General features: G+C 45.2%; 1 protein-coding gene across 1 annotated transcript in view; it reads right to left on the bottom strand.

Moving 5' to 3' along the window:
• Positions 1 to 17,139, bottom strand: part of fat2 (FAT atypical cadherin 2) — a 72,312-nt gene that overhangs the window by 11,836 nt on the left and 43,337 nt on the right. Inside the window, exons 15-20 of the mRNA XM_076292016.1 lie at positions 14,217 to 14,428; positions 13,420 to 13,557; positions 11,533 to 11,676; positions 9,228 to 9,425; positions 7,595 to 8,438; positions 6,193 to 6,347 (exon numbers count right to left, since the gene is read on the bottom strand). Of these exons, the coding sequence (XP_076148131.1) occupies positions 6,193 to 6,347; positions 7,595 to 8,438; positions 9,228 to 9,425; positions 11,533 to 11,676; positions 13,420 to 13,557; positions 14,217 to 14,428 (1,691 nt within the window). The remainder of the gene's footprint in view (positions 1 to 6,192; positions 6,348 to 7,594; positions 8,439 to 9,227; positions 9,426 to 11,532; positions 11,677 to 13,419; positions 13,558 to 14,216; positions 14,429 to 17,139) is intronic.

Here is a 17,139-nt window from a genome sequence, read left to right as displayed (position 1 = left end):
CCGGTAGAGAACATGATGGATTATGAGTGGCATGGTGAAGGGATATATTTTACCAATCATACATCAAGTAAAGATAAGATGTGACAAAAATGTATCAATGTCGGGACCTGCAACAATAATGAAATATTGAGATCCAGAAATATGGGGTGCACAGAAAGAAAACACCCTCGAGACGTAAGTCATTCTTTTTTTATAAATGACCCCATGTTTAAAGATGATTCAGCTGATCCAGAATGCAGCTGCAAGGGTCCTTATGAAAGCCAAGAGGTCAGACCACATCACACCCCTACTCAGAACTTTACACTGGCTCCCAGTCAGTCAAAGAATAGATTTTAAAATACTGCTCCTTGTTTTTAAATCACTAAATGGGAGGGGGCCATTGATTTTGTAGACCCTCCAATATCACACCCCCTCTCTACATTGTTACCTAACATTCCTTCGAACCCTGCCTTATGTAATACATTTTATTATTTTTTTTAATTAATTAATTTATTTATTTATTTAATCTTATCTTCATTTTATTTGTGTAAAAGCACTTTGTGTTGCCATTGGTATGAAATGTGCTGTATAAATAAAATTGCCTTGCCTTGATTGACAAGGGACCTATCTTCTTCAAAGCATCTAAAGCACTACCGGTAATTAAGATGCTACTAGAAAATGCTACTGTACTGAGACAGAATGAGTCTATTAAATGTGTGTTTCAGATGCTAACTACACACAAAGTACCACTGACTTTATTATTTCTACAGTTGAAACACTAGTAGATGCCTCATGCACATATGTTGCCTCTGTGTAGATTTTACTAACAGGCAATGGCAGAGTACTGAATCATGAAAGTAAAATGTCTCAAATCCTCACACTCTTTGGTATGCATATCAGGTGGAGAAGTACTATGTGTTGAGATGACCCATACGAGGACTTTTCAGCATTACGATAAGTTTTTATATCTGATATCCGTATCTGAATATCTGCATTTGCAGCAGAAAGGAAATTTGACTGCACACCTTGCATGGTCATCATGAGCTTTCTGTGAGAGAGACTATGCATGTAATATAGCATTACATTCAGTTCAGCAGATCTCACTGCCAAAACCCATAGAGCTCTAATAGCATTTGGCAAGCAAACTGCCCTAACACATTTCACCCAAGGCTGAAGAACACCTTCATCAATAGTCTTAAGCAAAGAAAGAAGACAAAGGCCCAGACTCCTTTCACGTGGGAGAGACGGAGGCCCAATGGCCCTTGACAGTTCGGTGAGTGGATAACGGCACTGCTAGCCCGAGAGGCCGATGCGTGTTCACCATCACGTTTCTTGGTGTTTTATGCCCCCAAACGTTGTCTTCAAGGCAGCTCTGCCTGGAAGGCACTAGGGTTAGGCATGGGTTAAGGTTAGGTTTGGGATTAGGTTTAGGATAAGGTGCCTTTAAATCAGTGGTGGCAGCGCTGCCTGGAAGACGTTGGGGGCATAAAACACCATCAAAAAAACAATCACCCCTACTAGTAATACAAGGTCACTGTGTTTGAAAAGGCCCTGTAGTGTTTGCATAGGCTCTGTTATTATGCCCCATCAGCTAGTTCTAGCAGATAAATAACAATATATTCATGTCCCCCCACCCCAGCATTGACTGCCGCCCTCCCTCCCTCTCCTCATTAAAACTGCATGCCATTACTTGTGCGTGTGTCTTTTTTCCAAATTAGCAAAGCATTACAGAGATGTACAGGGCATCCATTATTAATCTACTCCTCCTATCACAGGAGGGTCTAATTGCTCCAGGAGTCTTCACTGGGGCCCTAAGAGGCGGTCCAGTTGGGGTACGGGACTCTCGGCTTCCATACGGGCAGGCAGCATGCACCCCGACCTGCACTTATTTGGCATTGCATATGCTTGTGTGCTGACAATATGGGATTTCTCACTGTTGCATTGTCTTGAGCTTCCCACTGGCATCTGACGGAGTGTGATAAATCATGAGTGTTATTTTGATTTGTCTCGTGTGTACTGTACGTGTCCAGCTTTCCAAAGCTCAATTTGTTTGTGTGACCGTGCATGCTAGTGTGCATGCATGTAAATTCTTGTCAGTGTATGTGTGTATATGTGTGTGTGTGTGTGTGTTGATTTTCTTGTGGATTATTAAACACGTGAGTTAATCCCCTGTCAAAGATTAATATCCTAAGACTGGTGTTGTATGTGTGTGTGTGTGTGTGTGTGTGTGTGTGTGTGTGTGTGTGTGTGTGTGTGTGTGTGTGTGTGTGTGTGTGTGTGTGTGTCTGTGTGTGTGTGTGTAAAAAAGCAACAGCTGAAGTTGGCCGGCATTAAAAATAGATGACACATCAAACCGACTCCCACCTTGGGCATGATTAAAGATCCTCATTATCTGCAGTTACTGGAAATCCTCTGTTCAGCTGACGCTTCACAAAAAACACGAGACAGACCGAACGGGAGAGGAAGAGGAACACTCTATAGGTGCCTCTCCTGTCCTGTCAAAGCGGACATCAAACACACAAGGCTCCACAACGACCCAATGTGAATTAGGTCCACCCATGACAGAAAACCTAATTACCACAATCAATGCACCAGCCCCAGACAACTGCATCTAAAAGGGTATCTTTTTTAACTGTTTCTATCTCAATGCAGATCTTGTTCCCCCTTAATAATGTTAGATCCTGGCTGTCACTTTTCATAAATGCCTGTGCTGGTTAACTGACAAGTCACCTTTTCTTCTGTCTTGCTTGTCTGGGGTGGTTTTGTCCGAAAGGAAACCATTTCCATTTGAAGGGTAATTACTTTACTAGGGAAAAAGAGGGGAAAAAAGAAAAAAAAGTCGGCAGGACACAGGGGAGTCGGGTGTGATTGTGATTCTACAAGTTTTCCAAGCGGATGAGCGGAGCTTTTGTGTTGAATATTGTCTGAATATTGATGAGATCTCACGGAGGCTGGTGTTCATTTGTTAAAGGTGCCATGGAGCAGGAGACGTGGGACAGGGACATAAATCCTGTCATGTCTCATGTCAAAGTGTGTGTGTGTGAGTGTGTGTGTGTGTGTGTGTGTAGGTGTGTGCAAATGTCTGTGTATGTGTGTGCATGTGTGTGTTAGTGTGAGTGTGTGTGTGTGTGTGTCTGTGTGTGTGTGTGTGTGTCTGTGTGTCAGTGTGTGTGTGTGCATGTGCTTGTATGTGCGTCAGTGTTGTAGTCAAGTCACTATGCCTCGAGTCCGAGTCCAGGTTCGAGTCCCCAGTGTTCAAGTCCGAGTCAAGTCCAAGTCATTAAAAAAAAATTCCAAGTCAAGTCCGAGTCGAGTCCACTACTCATCCGAGTCAAGTCCGAGTCGAGTCACTATTGATCCACGTCGAGTCAGAGTCGAGTCCCTATTGATCAAGTCGAGTCCAAGTCCAGCACTAAAGTAAGCATTGCCTACATGTCGTTCCATTTTTTTCCCCATTGCAGATGAAATCCTTAAAAGCAAAATGGACAATCTTCTGTCTCAATGCAGGGGTGCTATCACTTGTGTGAAAGTAGTATTGCTAAATTTCTTGCCAAACCCAATGTGTTGTAGTTATTATATCGGAGACAATACCATACCATAGCCATACCATAGTCTATAGGCCTACTCATAATAAATGAGCAATCCACATCCTAATCACACAGGCCATTAAGTCACATTATGCTGTTACTGACTGCTGACAATTGTACTCTGTAGGCAGTTTTGTAGAAGTTCATTCTTCACAAGAGCTAGATGGACGTTGGAGTAGGCCTATTTTGTAAGAGGTAGTGTGGATCATAAAAGGGCCTCCCCCGGCCATTTTTTTTAAAAATTCTGGCTGTTAAATAGACTACACAATTTTAGCACAGTTTGGGAGGGACAGAAACAGAGCAGGGCCCGTCTTGGTAGCTTCTTTCTGACTCCTGTGACGTGAACACTGGCTACCTGCAACTGCATAATGTTATCACTTCACTGACACTATGGAGACATATTTCACGCCAACAATGGAGATGAAAACTAGCTTTCGGTTAACGGAGATGCAGATCATCAGGCCACATTCTACATTAATTTCAATTTTCAGCAAGATGAGTGAAATAAATGTTTTTTTAAGCTGCCATCGCCATAGGCTACCATTTGCTACGATATTCATCTGTTAGAAATATAACAAGTTGCTATTTCCTTTTTTTCTTGCAGTGGATTAGGCTATCAAATCGATCATTTGAACAGTAACAGTAATCCACTTCATTCGTGGTTTTAAATCTAGTTGTTTCTGGCCTACCAACGAGAGGTTCAGTTTGTCAGTTTCACTTGCGCAGACACGTAGGCCTACATTGACAGCTATATGGACACTCTACTAGGCAATTTAATGTTATGCTATATTTTATGACACCAAAAGAAGTATGCTATATCTTGATCGGAAAAAACTTTTAGTTTATTTTTCTTTCGATCCGATAATAGCCTGCTGCAAATTAACAGACAGAAGCACGGTAGAGCACGCCCCAAATGAAAATGAATGAATGGAACCTCGCTTCTCGCGTCAGTCAGGAAAAACACTGTTTACCAAGTCACGATGATCAGCTATCCAGCAGCTATGTGTGATGTTTAGCCTAGGTAATGTCATGTCATTTATGAGAACTAATATTGCCTGGCAATACTACATTGACATGGCATGTCTGTAGGCATTTTGGTGTTAAAGTTAACGTAAGTTTGCTTTGCATGTGAACATGATGTGACTTGCGATGTATGACACGAAGCAGTAGCCTAACATTCCCTTGTACTAAAATTAGCATTACACATCATTTAGATATTAAAATCATATAGCAAATTATAGCCTAATGACTATACTACAATTATAGCCTTATGATATATTACAAAAAAAAGTCGAGTCCTCGACGAGTCATCGCGAGTGCGAATGCACGAGTCCGAGTGCAAGTTCGAGTCAATCAGTGCTCAAGTCCAAGTCAAGTCACGAGTCTCTAAATTTAGCTAATGACTCGGACTTGAGTTCGAGTCTCGGACTCGAGTACTACAACACTGATGTGCGTGCATGTGTACTAAGTGTGCATATATGAAGCACATAGGGAATTGTATGCTGGTGGATTCTTGGATGACCATGTTTAGCCATTCCTTTTGAAGCGCCTCCATGACAATGAAATGAACTGGTGTGCCAGCACTCAATACCCAGGAGATAAAGGAGCAAGGAAAGAGAGGGAGTCAGAGAGAGAATGAGAGAAAGGGAAAGAAATAGTTTTGAGCCACTTATATGGAATATTCTACTATGATGCATAAATAAGCAGGCTTGTGGGAAATGGTGTGGCAGGCATTTGATGTGCCGGATGGCTGTTTTATCAAGTCTTGACGGGTGTATTCTTTATCTGTCTCATACCTCACAATGAGATCGCGATTCTCTTACACAGCCCCGCTGCTGAGCCACTCAGCCGTACTCTAACTAAGCTGAATTCCTGCCTTCCTATACGCTCTGAAAGTATGATGAGGGTTAGAGATGATAAAACACACACACACACACACACACACACACACACACACACACAAACACTTGTAGACACAGACACATATGCATGGACATATGAAATGTCACCTATCTCACTCCTCGGTACACAACAGAAACCACAGAGTGAGAAACCTAATCAGTCGTCATAACAAACCTACCAGCAAGCAAAGGCATGAAGATGCACAGATACTGCCATGGGTTTACTGAAGCAGCGATATCAAATCAGTATCCTTTGCTCCCCATCGGAATGCCCACATCCTGATTAACTCGCACAGCAAATACTTTCAGCGGTATTCAAATAAAGAAAAATGACTTCAAACTTGAAAGGTCGTTCAAACCTCACCTATGTGATGTGTGGCCTTAGTGATGTATTGCAGAAATTAGGACTGACCTGAAGGGCGCAGTCTGGAGTCTGAGGACCATTTTATATGCATTTGTATATGCATACCACACTATTTGTATGATATACATGCACATTCTTTGAGTTGGGAAAACGTATATAATTATGTTATGAATTATCGCAAAACAATTATATGACATGACACCGTTATTACATATAGAATTTCTCTGATACCGAAGAACCTTTCCCTTTTTGTGTAGATTCCACGGTCCTCTGTACATCCTGTGTGTATTTTCTACGACTTTTGACCTTCACAACTAGAGTGTTGACATGAGACATGAGAGCGGGTGAGACCTCAGCCTACCTTTAGGGTTCCCCAGTCCGTTCCATTAGTGGCCATGATGACAGCTTGTTTCTGGAACGTCTTGATTCGGAGCGACAGGTGAAAGTGTTGCACCTGCTCGTCGGCTTGATAAAGGTACTTCAGGTAGCCGTGGCCGTCAAACTGAATCGCCGAGTCTGAAAACGCAGAGATAAAAAAGCACCTCTTCAAAAACCCACATTACACTAATGTTGTCCCTTCTGACAACACCGGGCGCTTGCCAAACATACCACAGCTGCCGCCGCGGCCTTTGCCAAAGCCTTTTGTTGTGCCACAGCTGGGCCCCTTTATTGTTTGGGAAATGGTTACATGAAATCCTCCGAGGTGAGCGGTGTTCGTTCCAAATCGCACAGCCACTGCCCGCCTCTGTTTCATTTTTCTCACGCCCACTGCTGAGGATTAGTCAGAATGCATTTGGGCTTGCGGTTACGCTCCCTTTGCCAAATCATATGCGATAGCCAATATCTGTACCGGGGAATCATCATACTGTGGTGATACAACAGATAGGGATTAACCCAATTCTGCTCCTCGGCGTCGATGTCCAGATTTCTCCATCGCCAATATGCATTTGGAAGCCCGAGAGAGAGAGAGCGAGAGAGAGAGAGAGAGAGAGGAGAGAGAGAGAGAGAGTGAGAGAGAGAGAGCATCCCTTGGCAAGGAATGGCGTTCAGCATACTTTCATGCTTGTATTCCTCTGAGGCCTATGCCGGTCAGACTAGTCAAAACAGTGTGATAACTCACGGGGTGCTAGGGGGCTTGGGACACGGTGACTAACTGTAGCGTCTGCCAGTGCCAACAGGAAGGCCGACATTACAGAAAAAGGAGATAATTATTCCTACTGGCACCAGGCTCATCCTTCTCTAATCTCTTCAGGCGGAGCAGACACATTCCCAGGTAGAGGATGTGCAGACGAGTTAGACACGAGTTAATCAGAGTTAGTCAAATGAACCTGGGAGATGTCCTAGTGGTACCACGATTAAACCGTGTGAAATAAATTACAATAAAATTGCAATGCATTCACAAGGGTTTCACCTCACTCTCTCATACACTCACACACACACACACACACACACACACACACACACACACACACACACACACACACACACACACATGCACCTGGTTCTTTGGGGTATTGGGGAGGAGAGGTAGGCTACACTTCCCTAGTGAATTGAGATAACAGATGGGTGGATTTGTGGACATTAAGGTACAATATATACTGAAGATAAATGGATGGATGGATACAAAGACAGACATATTGCTAAGAAAGATAGATAGATTATATATAATTGTTGAAGTGAAGAGTTTTTTCAGAACCCTTGGAGGGACAGACAGTCAGACAGATGTAGACAGACATACAGGTAGAGTGTGGGTGATGGCTTACCATTGCAGGAGCAGACGCTCTCCCAGCGGTGCTGTGGCGTGATGAAGCCCACCCTGGCCGTGGCATAGTGGGTGACTCTCTCCTCGCTCATGAGCACCGAGCTCCGGCATCCGCGCGGCGGACACCCGGGCTCCAGGCAGCCATCGTGGTGCAGCCGCAGTACACTCAGGCCCAGTCCCTCTTCGGCGTTGGCCACCGCCCCCGCCAGACGCTGGCTCGACACCACCCCTTCTCCCGCATCTCGTCCGCCGCCGCCGGCGGCGCCCCCTTGAGGCCGCCACAGCAGCAGCACGTCCAGCACCAGGGAGTTGGGCTCCTGCTGCAGGCTGGCGATGTGCAGCTCGTGCCGGGGGAGGCCGAGCGCCGCGCTCAGGCTCCTCTGGAGCCCCCGCCAGTGGTCGCCCAGGAACTCCTCGGGCGAGAGGCCGGCGAGGCGGAGCCCGAAGCCGCGGTCCAGCATGCGCTGCCTGGCCGCCCACACGTGCACACGCACCATCGCCGTCGCCGCAAAGGTCCCATCGGACACGCTGACGTTGAGCGCGTAGGAGCCGGGCGCCAGGTCCTGCTCGGCCACCACGCGCCCATCCGACTGGTCCACGGAGAAACGAGGGGTGCCGCCAGCAGCAGCGGGCGACTCGGACACCATCTGGAAAGTCAGGACGTCGTGCAGGTCCTGGTCAGAGGCGTGGAGCTTGCCGACGACGCGGGCGGAGAAGGGGGCCCCGGGCGTGGTGGTGATGAAGACCTCCAGAGGGGACACCACCGGAGGGTACCGGCTCTGCTCCGTCACGTTGATCTTCACCACGCAGATGGAGGAGAGAGGAGGGTGACCGCTGTCCGTCACCTGGGGAGACACGCAAACACAAAGCATGAGTAAATCTGTCAATCATACACACACACAAATAAACACACACACACACAAACACACACAAGAACTTTGCTCATAGACTGACTTTGCACTTAGCCCAGCATTCAAATGAAGGCCCTACATCTATCAAAACATATTCAAAGTTTTGTACTCTTATGAATTATTCATATCAGCTGCTATTCTTTATGGAAATGTGATTCAGATGCATCTCTCCAAACACACTACAAACACACTTCCCTACACATTATAAGCACTAAATCTGCCGGGTGTTGACTGCAGGGAGACATGGTGCAAACATTAAATAGCACTATAAACACACTTCCCTACACATTGTAAGCACTAAATCTGCTGGGTGTTGACTGCAGGGAGACATGGTGCAAACATTAAATGGCATGCTACTCTCCATATTCTATGTCTGCAAACACAAACTCGCAATTAAACTGGCACTTTTCGTAAATTGCGGTGCACTGTACAAAGTAAACAATTCAGAGTACCAGTGTTGTACCCACACATTTGTCAAACAAAAACCACATCAGACATGTACATCTTTTAAACGATAACTCTTTTTGTTCTCGTAGCTACTTCCCAACGACTAATGACTATAAATGGCTTGTACTGTATCTAGCTGGTCATGCAAGCTGGTTTATTGATACGTTTTTTGATGATTATTGAAAAAAAACCCAAAGGTTTTATCTGACTTTTCTTTCTCTTTCTTAATATGTTTGTCTTCCTCTCTCTAATGCCCATGTTCTCATGCTGTCTTACCTGCACTTTGAGCAGGTGGTGGGCCTTGGTCTTACTCTTCAGGGGTCCGGCCAGCGACAGCAGGCCGCCCTGGTCCACATGGAAGCGTCGGTCCTCGTTACCGGACACGATGTGGAAGGAGAAGGGCGGTCCGTTCTTGGGCGTGTCCTTGTCTGTGACCACCAGCTGCAACACACTGCTGCCTGTCGGCTCTCCCTCCTATGGAAACACACACACACACATACAGGGGTGTCCGTGAGTGTGTGTGTGTGAGTGTGTGCGTCCATGAGTGTGTGTCTGTGTGTGTGTGTAAGAGTGTGAATGTGTGTGTGTGTGTGTGTGTGTACGCAACTTGTTCTCACACATATAGAAGGCAACTTTCCCCATAAAACACTGAGTATGCAGGTCTTTAATATCTCCAAAGGTATCATTACAAATGTTGTGGTGAAATTTGGTTTGGGGTATGCATTTATTTATTTTTATACAATAATCTTCATAATGCAAAAAAAAAAACACACACAATTAACTATTAATGTATTGACACCTATTTGTCATCAAACAGAACTAAACATTCACAGCATTTACTACTCAGCAGTAATATTCAGACTCCTCTGCTGCGCAACAAATTGCTTGTTTCCTCCACCTCTAATTCCATCGGATTAATTAAGCAATAAGCCCCGAGAGCCCCCCCCCCCCACCACACCTATGGACTTATTGGCTTAGTGGCTTATTGCTTTTCTAAAACAGTTACTACATATAAAGCCACAGCAATGAGAAATGTAATGAGTTATTCATAGAAAAATATTCTTCTGCCAAAAAGTATATTTCCTCAGCGTTGAGACGCAGCTACTCTCTTTTGTATCAATTTCAAGTTGTGGTAGCGCAGTAATAGAATAGAATGAAATGTAGTCAAGGTGTACGTTTGTGCCATATTTTACAACGCCATCAAACACGATTCAGCCAATCATAAACAAGGACCGGAACTATCCGTTTTAGAAATGTCCTTTTGCGATTGCAGTCAGGCTGAATAACCAGATTCACAGAGGCCAATAAAACCCTCATTTAAGTACTGCTGTCTGCGTTGTGTTTGTACTCGTTTCCTTAGTTGATCACCCACAAAACATTCCCTAACTAAACATACAATATGTTAGCATGCACACGCAATTTAGTGCTCTTTTGGGTTCTTAGTAAATCAGGCCCTGAGTGTGACTATGGGTCTACACAATATCATTCCATGTCATTGTTTTATGTCACAGAGACTTCTGTGTGTTTGCATCAACCTGTAACAAATCACAGCCTGTACTCAATGAGGATCCATTTACTGTAAGATGTGAATCCATTTATTATGAGATGAAGTGTCATTTTCTCCAATACCAAGATTAATAGACTGCTTTTATACTTTGACAATATAATGCTTTTCCTCCCCTCGCTGTGGCTTTAGGTATCTGACTTCATCTATTGTTCAGGCTGATGAAAAGTGAGCAGCTTGAGCACAAACTACAGGCAAAGGAGAACAGAGTCTTAGTGTGAGCCTCAGCAACAGCTAATGGAAATGGATTTGTATCGGCACCCTCGGGACACACACACACACACACACACACACACACACACACACACACACACACACACACACAAACGCACGCACACACACACACACACACACACACACACACACACACACACATACTGACCAGAGACTAGATAAATTACTTGGAACTGGAACTGGTCCATGGATGAATTACCCATGGAACTGGTCCATGGATGTATTACCCACGGAACTGGTCCATGGATGTATTACCCACAGAACTGGTCCATGGATGTATTACCCACGGAACTGGTCCATGGATGTATTACCCACGGAACTGGTCCATGGATGTATTACCCACGGCCAATTGAGGGTGTGACAGTAACAATGTAAGTGGAGGTAGCATGGCATGGCTGTCACTTAGAACACAAGTGCATACACACACACACACTGAGCAACAAGCACTGAGGAATGACAGGTGCCGTTAGAAGACAGATCAAATCTGTGTGGAACAAAGGGACCGAAGTGGGGTGAGGTATCGGGGTGAAAGGGGATTGACGCAAGGTAGGGGGAGAGTGGGGGTAAAGATGGCTGTCTTCACTGGGGATATGAGGGCTATTCGTGTACGTTTGAAGAGATGGGTACACGCAGACTTTGGATGACTATCTTTTAATGTGTGTGTGTGTGTGTGTGTGTGTGTGTGTGTGTGTGTGTGTGTGTGTATGTGTGTGTGTGTGTGTGTGTGTGTGTGTGTGTGTGTGTGTGTGTGTGTGTGTGTGTGTGTGTGTCTCCATTCCTTACCTGTAGTATGAGGCTATAGTTGACCTGAGAGAACACAGGTGGATTGTCATTTTCATCCTCCACAGTGACCGTCACCTGGACGGCGGAGGACAGGGGAGGGTCCCCATCATCCGAAGCCACCACGGTCAGAGAGTAGTGGGGCACCTGAGGGGCAGACAGAGAGAGCCAGCAGTGACATCAGAGATCTGAGAGAGAAAGGGCACGTCACACTCAGACACACACACACACACACCAGGGTTGTGCACAATTCGGATTGCAATTCTGCCTCCTGTTCGCTACCTCAATTGAAATGCAAGTGAAATTCATGAATTGAATTGGAATTTAAGAGCCAGTTTCAATTCAATTCTGGAATTTTGCACAAGCCTGACACACACACACACACACACATGCACACACATGCACACACACACACATGCACAAAAAATGTGCTAGCCTATAGCTAACAGGGAGTTGCAGGCTAACTTGTCTAACCCACTGCCATTGCATTATGCTAAGCTACTTATCTGATTTTAGGCTGTACGTTATGTCTTGTTCACTGACATCCTAGACCAGGATGATCGGTGATCTGACCTTATGCCTGGTCCACTGACCTCCTAGAACATATGCCTTATGACTTCATGACCTTGTTCTACAGACAGCAGCCTTGAAACTTGGAGCAAATCTGGGATGTTTAGAAAACAGTGCCATTCTTTTTTGTTTCAGCTTGCTAGTGAACAGTTTACTTGAGACAGTCAGCAAATCATCTACCCCAAACAAGCAGATTCTTGCCGAGCAGCCCCACACCCCCACGTAACGATCAACCAGTCATACACATGAGCTGACAACAAGTCTTCCCTTGACCTCTGATAAACAAACCTTCACTTAACCCCAACCATCAGGCCATTTGTATTGATCATTGTCAACAGCCTTGACACAGTTTGTGAAAAAAAAAAACAGAGTTGAATTGTGTGAGTGGGTGATCTGCTGGGGGAAGAAAGGAGGCTGGGCGATAGATAGATATAGAAGGGGTGAAGAGAAAGCTTAGAGCTGGAGTACACATGAGAACGGTACAAAAAAGAAGAAAATTAAGAGGGAAAAAAAGATGATGATGATGATGATGATAATGATGATGATGGATAATGAGAAAGCAGAAATGAAGGAAACGATTGCAGAGTAAAGGACAGAGGAGAGAGTGAAGTGAGGTGTGTGTGTGTGTGTGTGTGTGTGTGTGTGTGTGTGTATGTACGTATGTGTGTGATGTGGAGAAGGAAGAACTCATTATCCCTGAGGGTGGGAGAGTGAGGGATAGAGACAGGCAGACAGAGGGAGAGAGAGAGGGATAGAAAGAGAGAGGGAGAAAGGGAATGAGAGAACGGGGGGGGGGTGTTTGAGGAGGCCCAGGTTGTGCAGTGGCGTGCCACTGAAATGCGACTCCGTGTCCACACAGAAATCAATTCTAATGGCAAAATTTCACGGTGAGCAAGTATTCATTAAAACAGCTCCAACTGGACCCACTCCCTCCCCCACCGCAACTTTGTGGTGTATAAATGACTTCCCAAGATACTATGAAGTACTGTTCTTCTTTCCTTTTTCTCTGTGTGTGTGTGTGTGTGTGTGTGTGTGTGTGTGTGTGTGTGTGTGTGTGTGTGTGTGTGTGTGTCAATATTTGTCATTGTAACATCTCTATGTGTGTGTGTGACATTGGTGTTTATCTGTGTGATGTGTGTGTTGGAGGTAGAGTGTGTGCATGCATATCTGTATGTGCCTGTACGTGTGTGAATGAGTCTTTACTATAGGTCTGTGTGTCTTTAGTCTGTGTGTCTTTAGTGTGTGTGTGTGTGTGTGTGTGTGTGTGTGTGTGTGTGTGTGTGTGTGTGTGTGTAATCTCCAGATTATCTGAGCGCTCACCTCCTCCCGGTCCAGTGCGGTATGTGCCCGGATATCCCCGCTGTGCGGATCGATGCTGAACTGATGTTGAAGGTCGCCACTGGCAATGAAGTAGCGCACCAGGCTGTTCAAGGGACCATCAAGGTCGTGGGCCGTAACCTTGGAGAGACACAGTGGGAACAGAGAAAGAAAGAGACACAGAGAGAGAGCGAGAGAGAGAGAGAGAGAGAGAGAGAGAGAGAGAGAGAGAGAGTAGATGAAGGTACAGAGAGTGCAAGGCATTAGAGAGCTCTATTTGTAAGGTCAAAGCAATGCTTGTGAATCTCTCTGTGTTATTGATTGTAGGTGCAGTCGTGGGTTCTTGTTATGTCACTCTATATCAGCTTCACTTCAATCCCAGTTGCTTTCAAGTTGCATTTTAAAGAGAGATGCACCCTTGACTCTTATATAATATTATATAATTGTGGTGGCTTTGGCCCTCCATGGACTCTAGGACTGAGGTTCTCATCTATTCCTGGAGTCAGGATGCCACTTTCTGTCAAGGATGGAGTTCGGTTTTCCTTGTTTTTGCCCTTTGTTTACAGCACACGCACGAACGCACCCACGCACGCACGCACGCACGCACGCACGCACGCACATACATATACAGCAGATCAAATATTGGCCTAGATTTCTTTCCCCATTTCATTCCCGATGGTGTTTAAACTCGCTGAGGTTTAGCCTCTGTTCACTGAAGTGTTGTGACAGTACCGTCGCTTCACAATAGCATGTGCTTGTGTGTGTGTGTGTGTGTGAGTGTGACAGCCCGTCAGGGATACCTGCATCACCACGTCTCCGGGGGCGATGTCCTCCGAGACCTCGGCGGTGTAGTCGGCGCGGCCAAAGACCGGTGCATTGTCGTTGACGTCGGTGACGTTGATGATCACCATGGTGACGTCGCTGAGCGAGGACCGGGCCCGGGATCCTTCCACTGACAGGTAGTACTCGTGGCACAACTCAAAGTCCAGAGACTCGCTCACCCACAGCACACCTGCATTACACACACAAACACACACACACACACACACACACACACACACACATATCAAAACATACTCCACACAGGCTGAAGGTATGACACTTTGTGACAGCTTTCAAATGGCATATCAGCACAACCACCTGCAAAAGACATCAGGGTTGTCAAGGAAGCAGTTTGATATAATTTAACCTTTAAAAGGTTAAATTTAGGTCACTATGTAGAAAAGTTTGTCGGAGGAAGACAAACTGGCAACTGAACACACAGTAAACTTGCAAGTGGCAGGTCTGCTGTGATTTGAGAAGAACTGGATGCAAACCAATGCACAATAAAGAGCCAACCCTCAAAGGCAATTAGAAGAGAGTCTCTCTTAGTGGAGAAGAGGTTTGGAACAGGAGTGTGACCTAGAGTATAATCAGTCTTAAGGAGGAGGATAACAGGGCATGAAGTTGATGGAACACCAATCCAGACATAAATATTTAAATAGAAATAGTAAAAAAAAAAACACTTTAAGACTTCTTTGAGCTCTTTTCAGAAATGTACTGGAAAAGGCTTTACATCTTTCCTTCCAAATAAAAAACATTTTGTCTGCCTCTCTAGTCTGTTTTTTTTGTCGTTGTTGTGGTTGGTGTTGTTGCTATTTTCGCACTCAGTCATTCAAATTGGAGAGACACTAGAAAATTGGCGGCGCTGGCGCCAAGGATCACGTCGGTGGAGGCGCGCGCAAAGCGCATCGGTGTGTTATCGTCGGCGGCATACTGCCTGGCAGTCCGCTGGCATTTAAGGGTCCCGGCTTTGAGGGCTGCGCCAGTGCAGCGCTGAATGTGGGCTGATTGGGCTGTGAGAGCCGTATCGCGACAGGCTCCGCGCGGGGACGGTCGAGAGGATTTGCTCGCTGCAGCATGGGCTTAGCCGCTGGCTTTCCAACCTCTCTCTCTCTCTCTCTCTCTCTCTCTCTCTTGCTAGCTCTGTAGCGCTGTCTCTCTCTCTCTCTCTCTCTCTCTCTCTCTCTCTCTCTCTCTTGCTAGCTCTGTAGCGCTGTCTCTCTCTTTCTCTCTCTCCCTCTCTCTCTCTCTCTCTCTAACTCTGTAGCGCTGTCTCTTTCTCCTCCTTCTGTCTTACTCTGTTGCATTCACCAGTTTTGTTCTTTTCATTCTCTTAAACATCTGCTTATTTCTCTTCTCTTTCCTTTTTTTATTACACTCAACTTTAGTTGTTCTTTCACACATTATATTTCCTTTATCTCTCTCTTTCCCTCTGTGCCTTAATTTTATATTTTGACATATTATTTTGCTATTAAGATTTAATATACACTACCGTTCAAAAGTTTGGGGTCACTTAGAAATGTCCTTGTTTTCATAATTAATGTTGTAAATGACTGTTATAGAAAGAAATGGCTGATCTTTAATGCAATATACAGATCATACTGATGCCCATTATCAGCAACCATTCATCCAGTGTTCCAAAGGCACATTCTGTTTACTAACCTGATATCATTTTAAAAGGCTAACTGAGAAAACACTAGAAACCCCTTTTGCAATTATGCAAGCACATAATGTAATCTGAAAATGCTGCCCTGATTAAAAAACAATGCAACTGATCTCAGCTGGTATTCTGTCTATAATGGAGAGGAATAGAAATGTGTAAGTGACCCCAAACTTTTGACCGGCAGTGTATATCACACAAGTCTGAATAAAAATGCAACAATACTTCCTAATATACTGTGGATTATTCTGGACATGTTGGACATTCTGAATCTTTTGTGCAGACACCAATTGCTGCCCCCGGCAAGATGCTTCACTAGTGGCCATTCGCACATCTGCCACTGGCACTGGGAGGCATTTTAAGGGGGTTAAGCAGTCTTATGTGATACAACAATTTCAATAGGATCCAGCTGGCAATTTAACTGTGCCTATGAGGTCGCTGCAGGCAAGTGTTCCGCTGACTCGTTTGTTTTGAACAAAACCAAAACCTGACTGGTATATCAGCGTTGCATTAAGAGGAAAAAGCTAATTGGACCCTTGGAAAACATGAGCCAGATAAGATGTGAAACTATGACACCTACTGGAAGACATGATCCCTAAAACATTCTGAGCGCCACAACAACTCTTCCTTCCACACAGGCAGGCAAAGCACACACCAATACATCTCTCTACGGCTTCAAGTTCTAGCAATACTATTAGCTGTTGTCTTTTATGTTCTAAGCACACCATATAAAAGTGCACGCTTTTTTTGGAAGGGGGAAGAAGAAGGATTGAGTCATTATAAACACAGAAAGCGAGGGAACATTTTTGTTTCAAGCTTAGGTCTGCTCTTGAAGATAATAACGTCTGGACTGGAAGAGAGGGAAAAAGAGAGAGGGAAAAAATGCACTTTGTTCATTCGACACAAGAGTATAACCAACTATGGAGCCTGCCGATAGCTTCTAGAAGTGAAAGTACTTCTAAATTACCAATTGATTTTCCACGACAAATGCCTAGTAGCCACCAGCGCAGCGCATACAAGTGTGTCTTGTTTGACAGCTAATAAAGAGATTGGGCTCAATCCAGTAAGAGAGGCAGGCGGCCGGGCGGGTGGGTGGCGGTGGCGGTGTCGACGTCGGCCCTGGGTGCCGGCGATAAAGGGCCACAAAAGGCGGAGAGTGATTGTGATGAAAGGGAGAAGACAAACAAACGAGTGAGCGCAAGCTCCAGTGGTTTCCACGAACGTGCTCACACAGGCAGGCA

Source organism: Alosa pseudoharengus, unplaced genomic scaffold, assembly GCF_046254945.1.
Source record: "Alosa pseudoharengus isolate Yale_2024_CS ecotype anadromous, Long Island Sound unplaced genomic scaffold, YU_APseudo_1.1 YU_APseudo_1.1_scf_19, whole genome shotgun sequence".
In the NCBI taxonomy this organism is placed as follows: Eukaryota; Metazoa; Chordata; class Actinopteri; order Clupeiformes; family Clupeidae; genus Alosa; species Alosa pseudoharengus.
The sequence above is the reverse complement of the archived record's forward strand: the minus strand, read 5'-3'. Positions and strand labels throughout refer to the sequence as shown.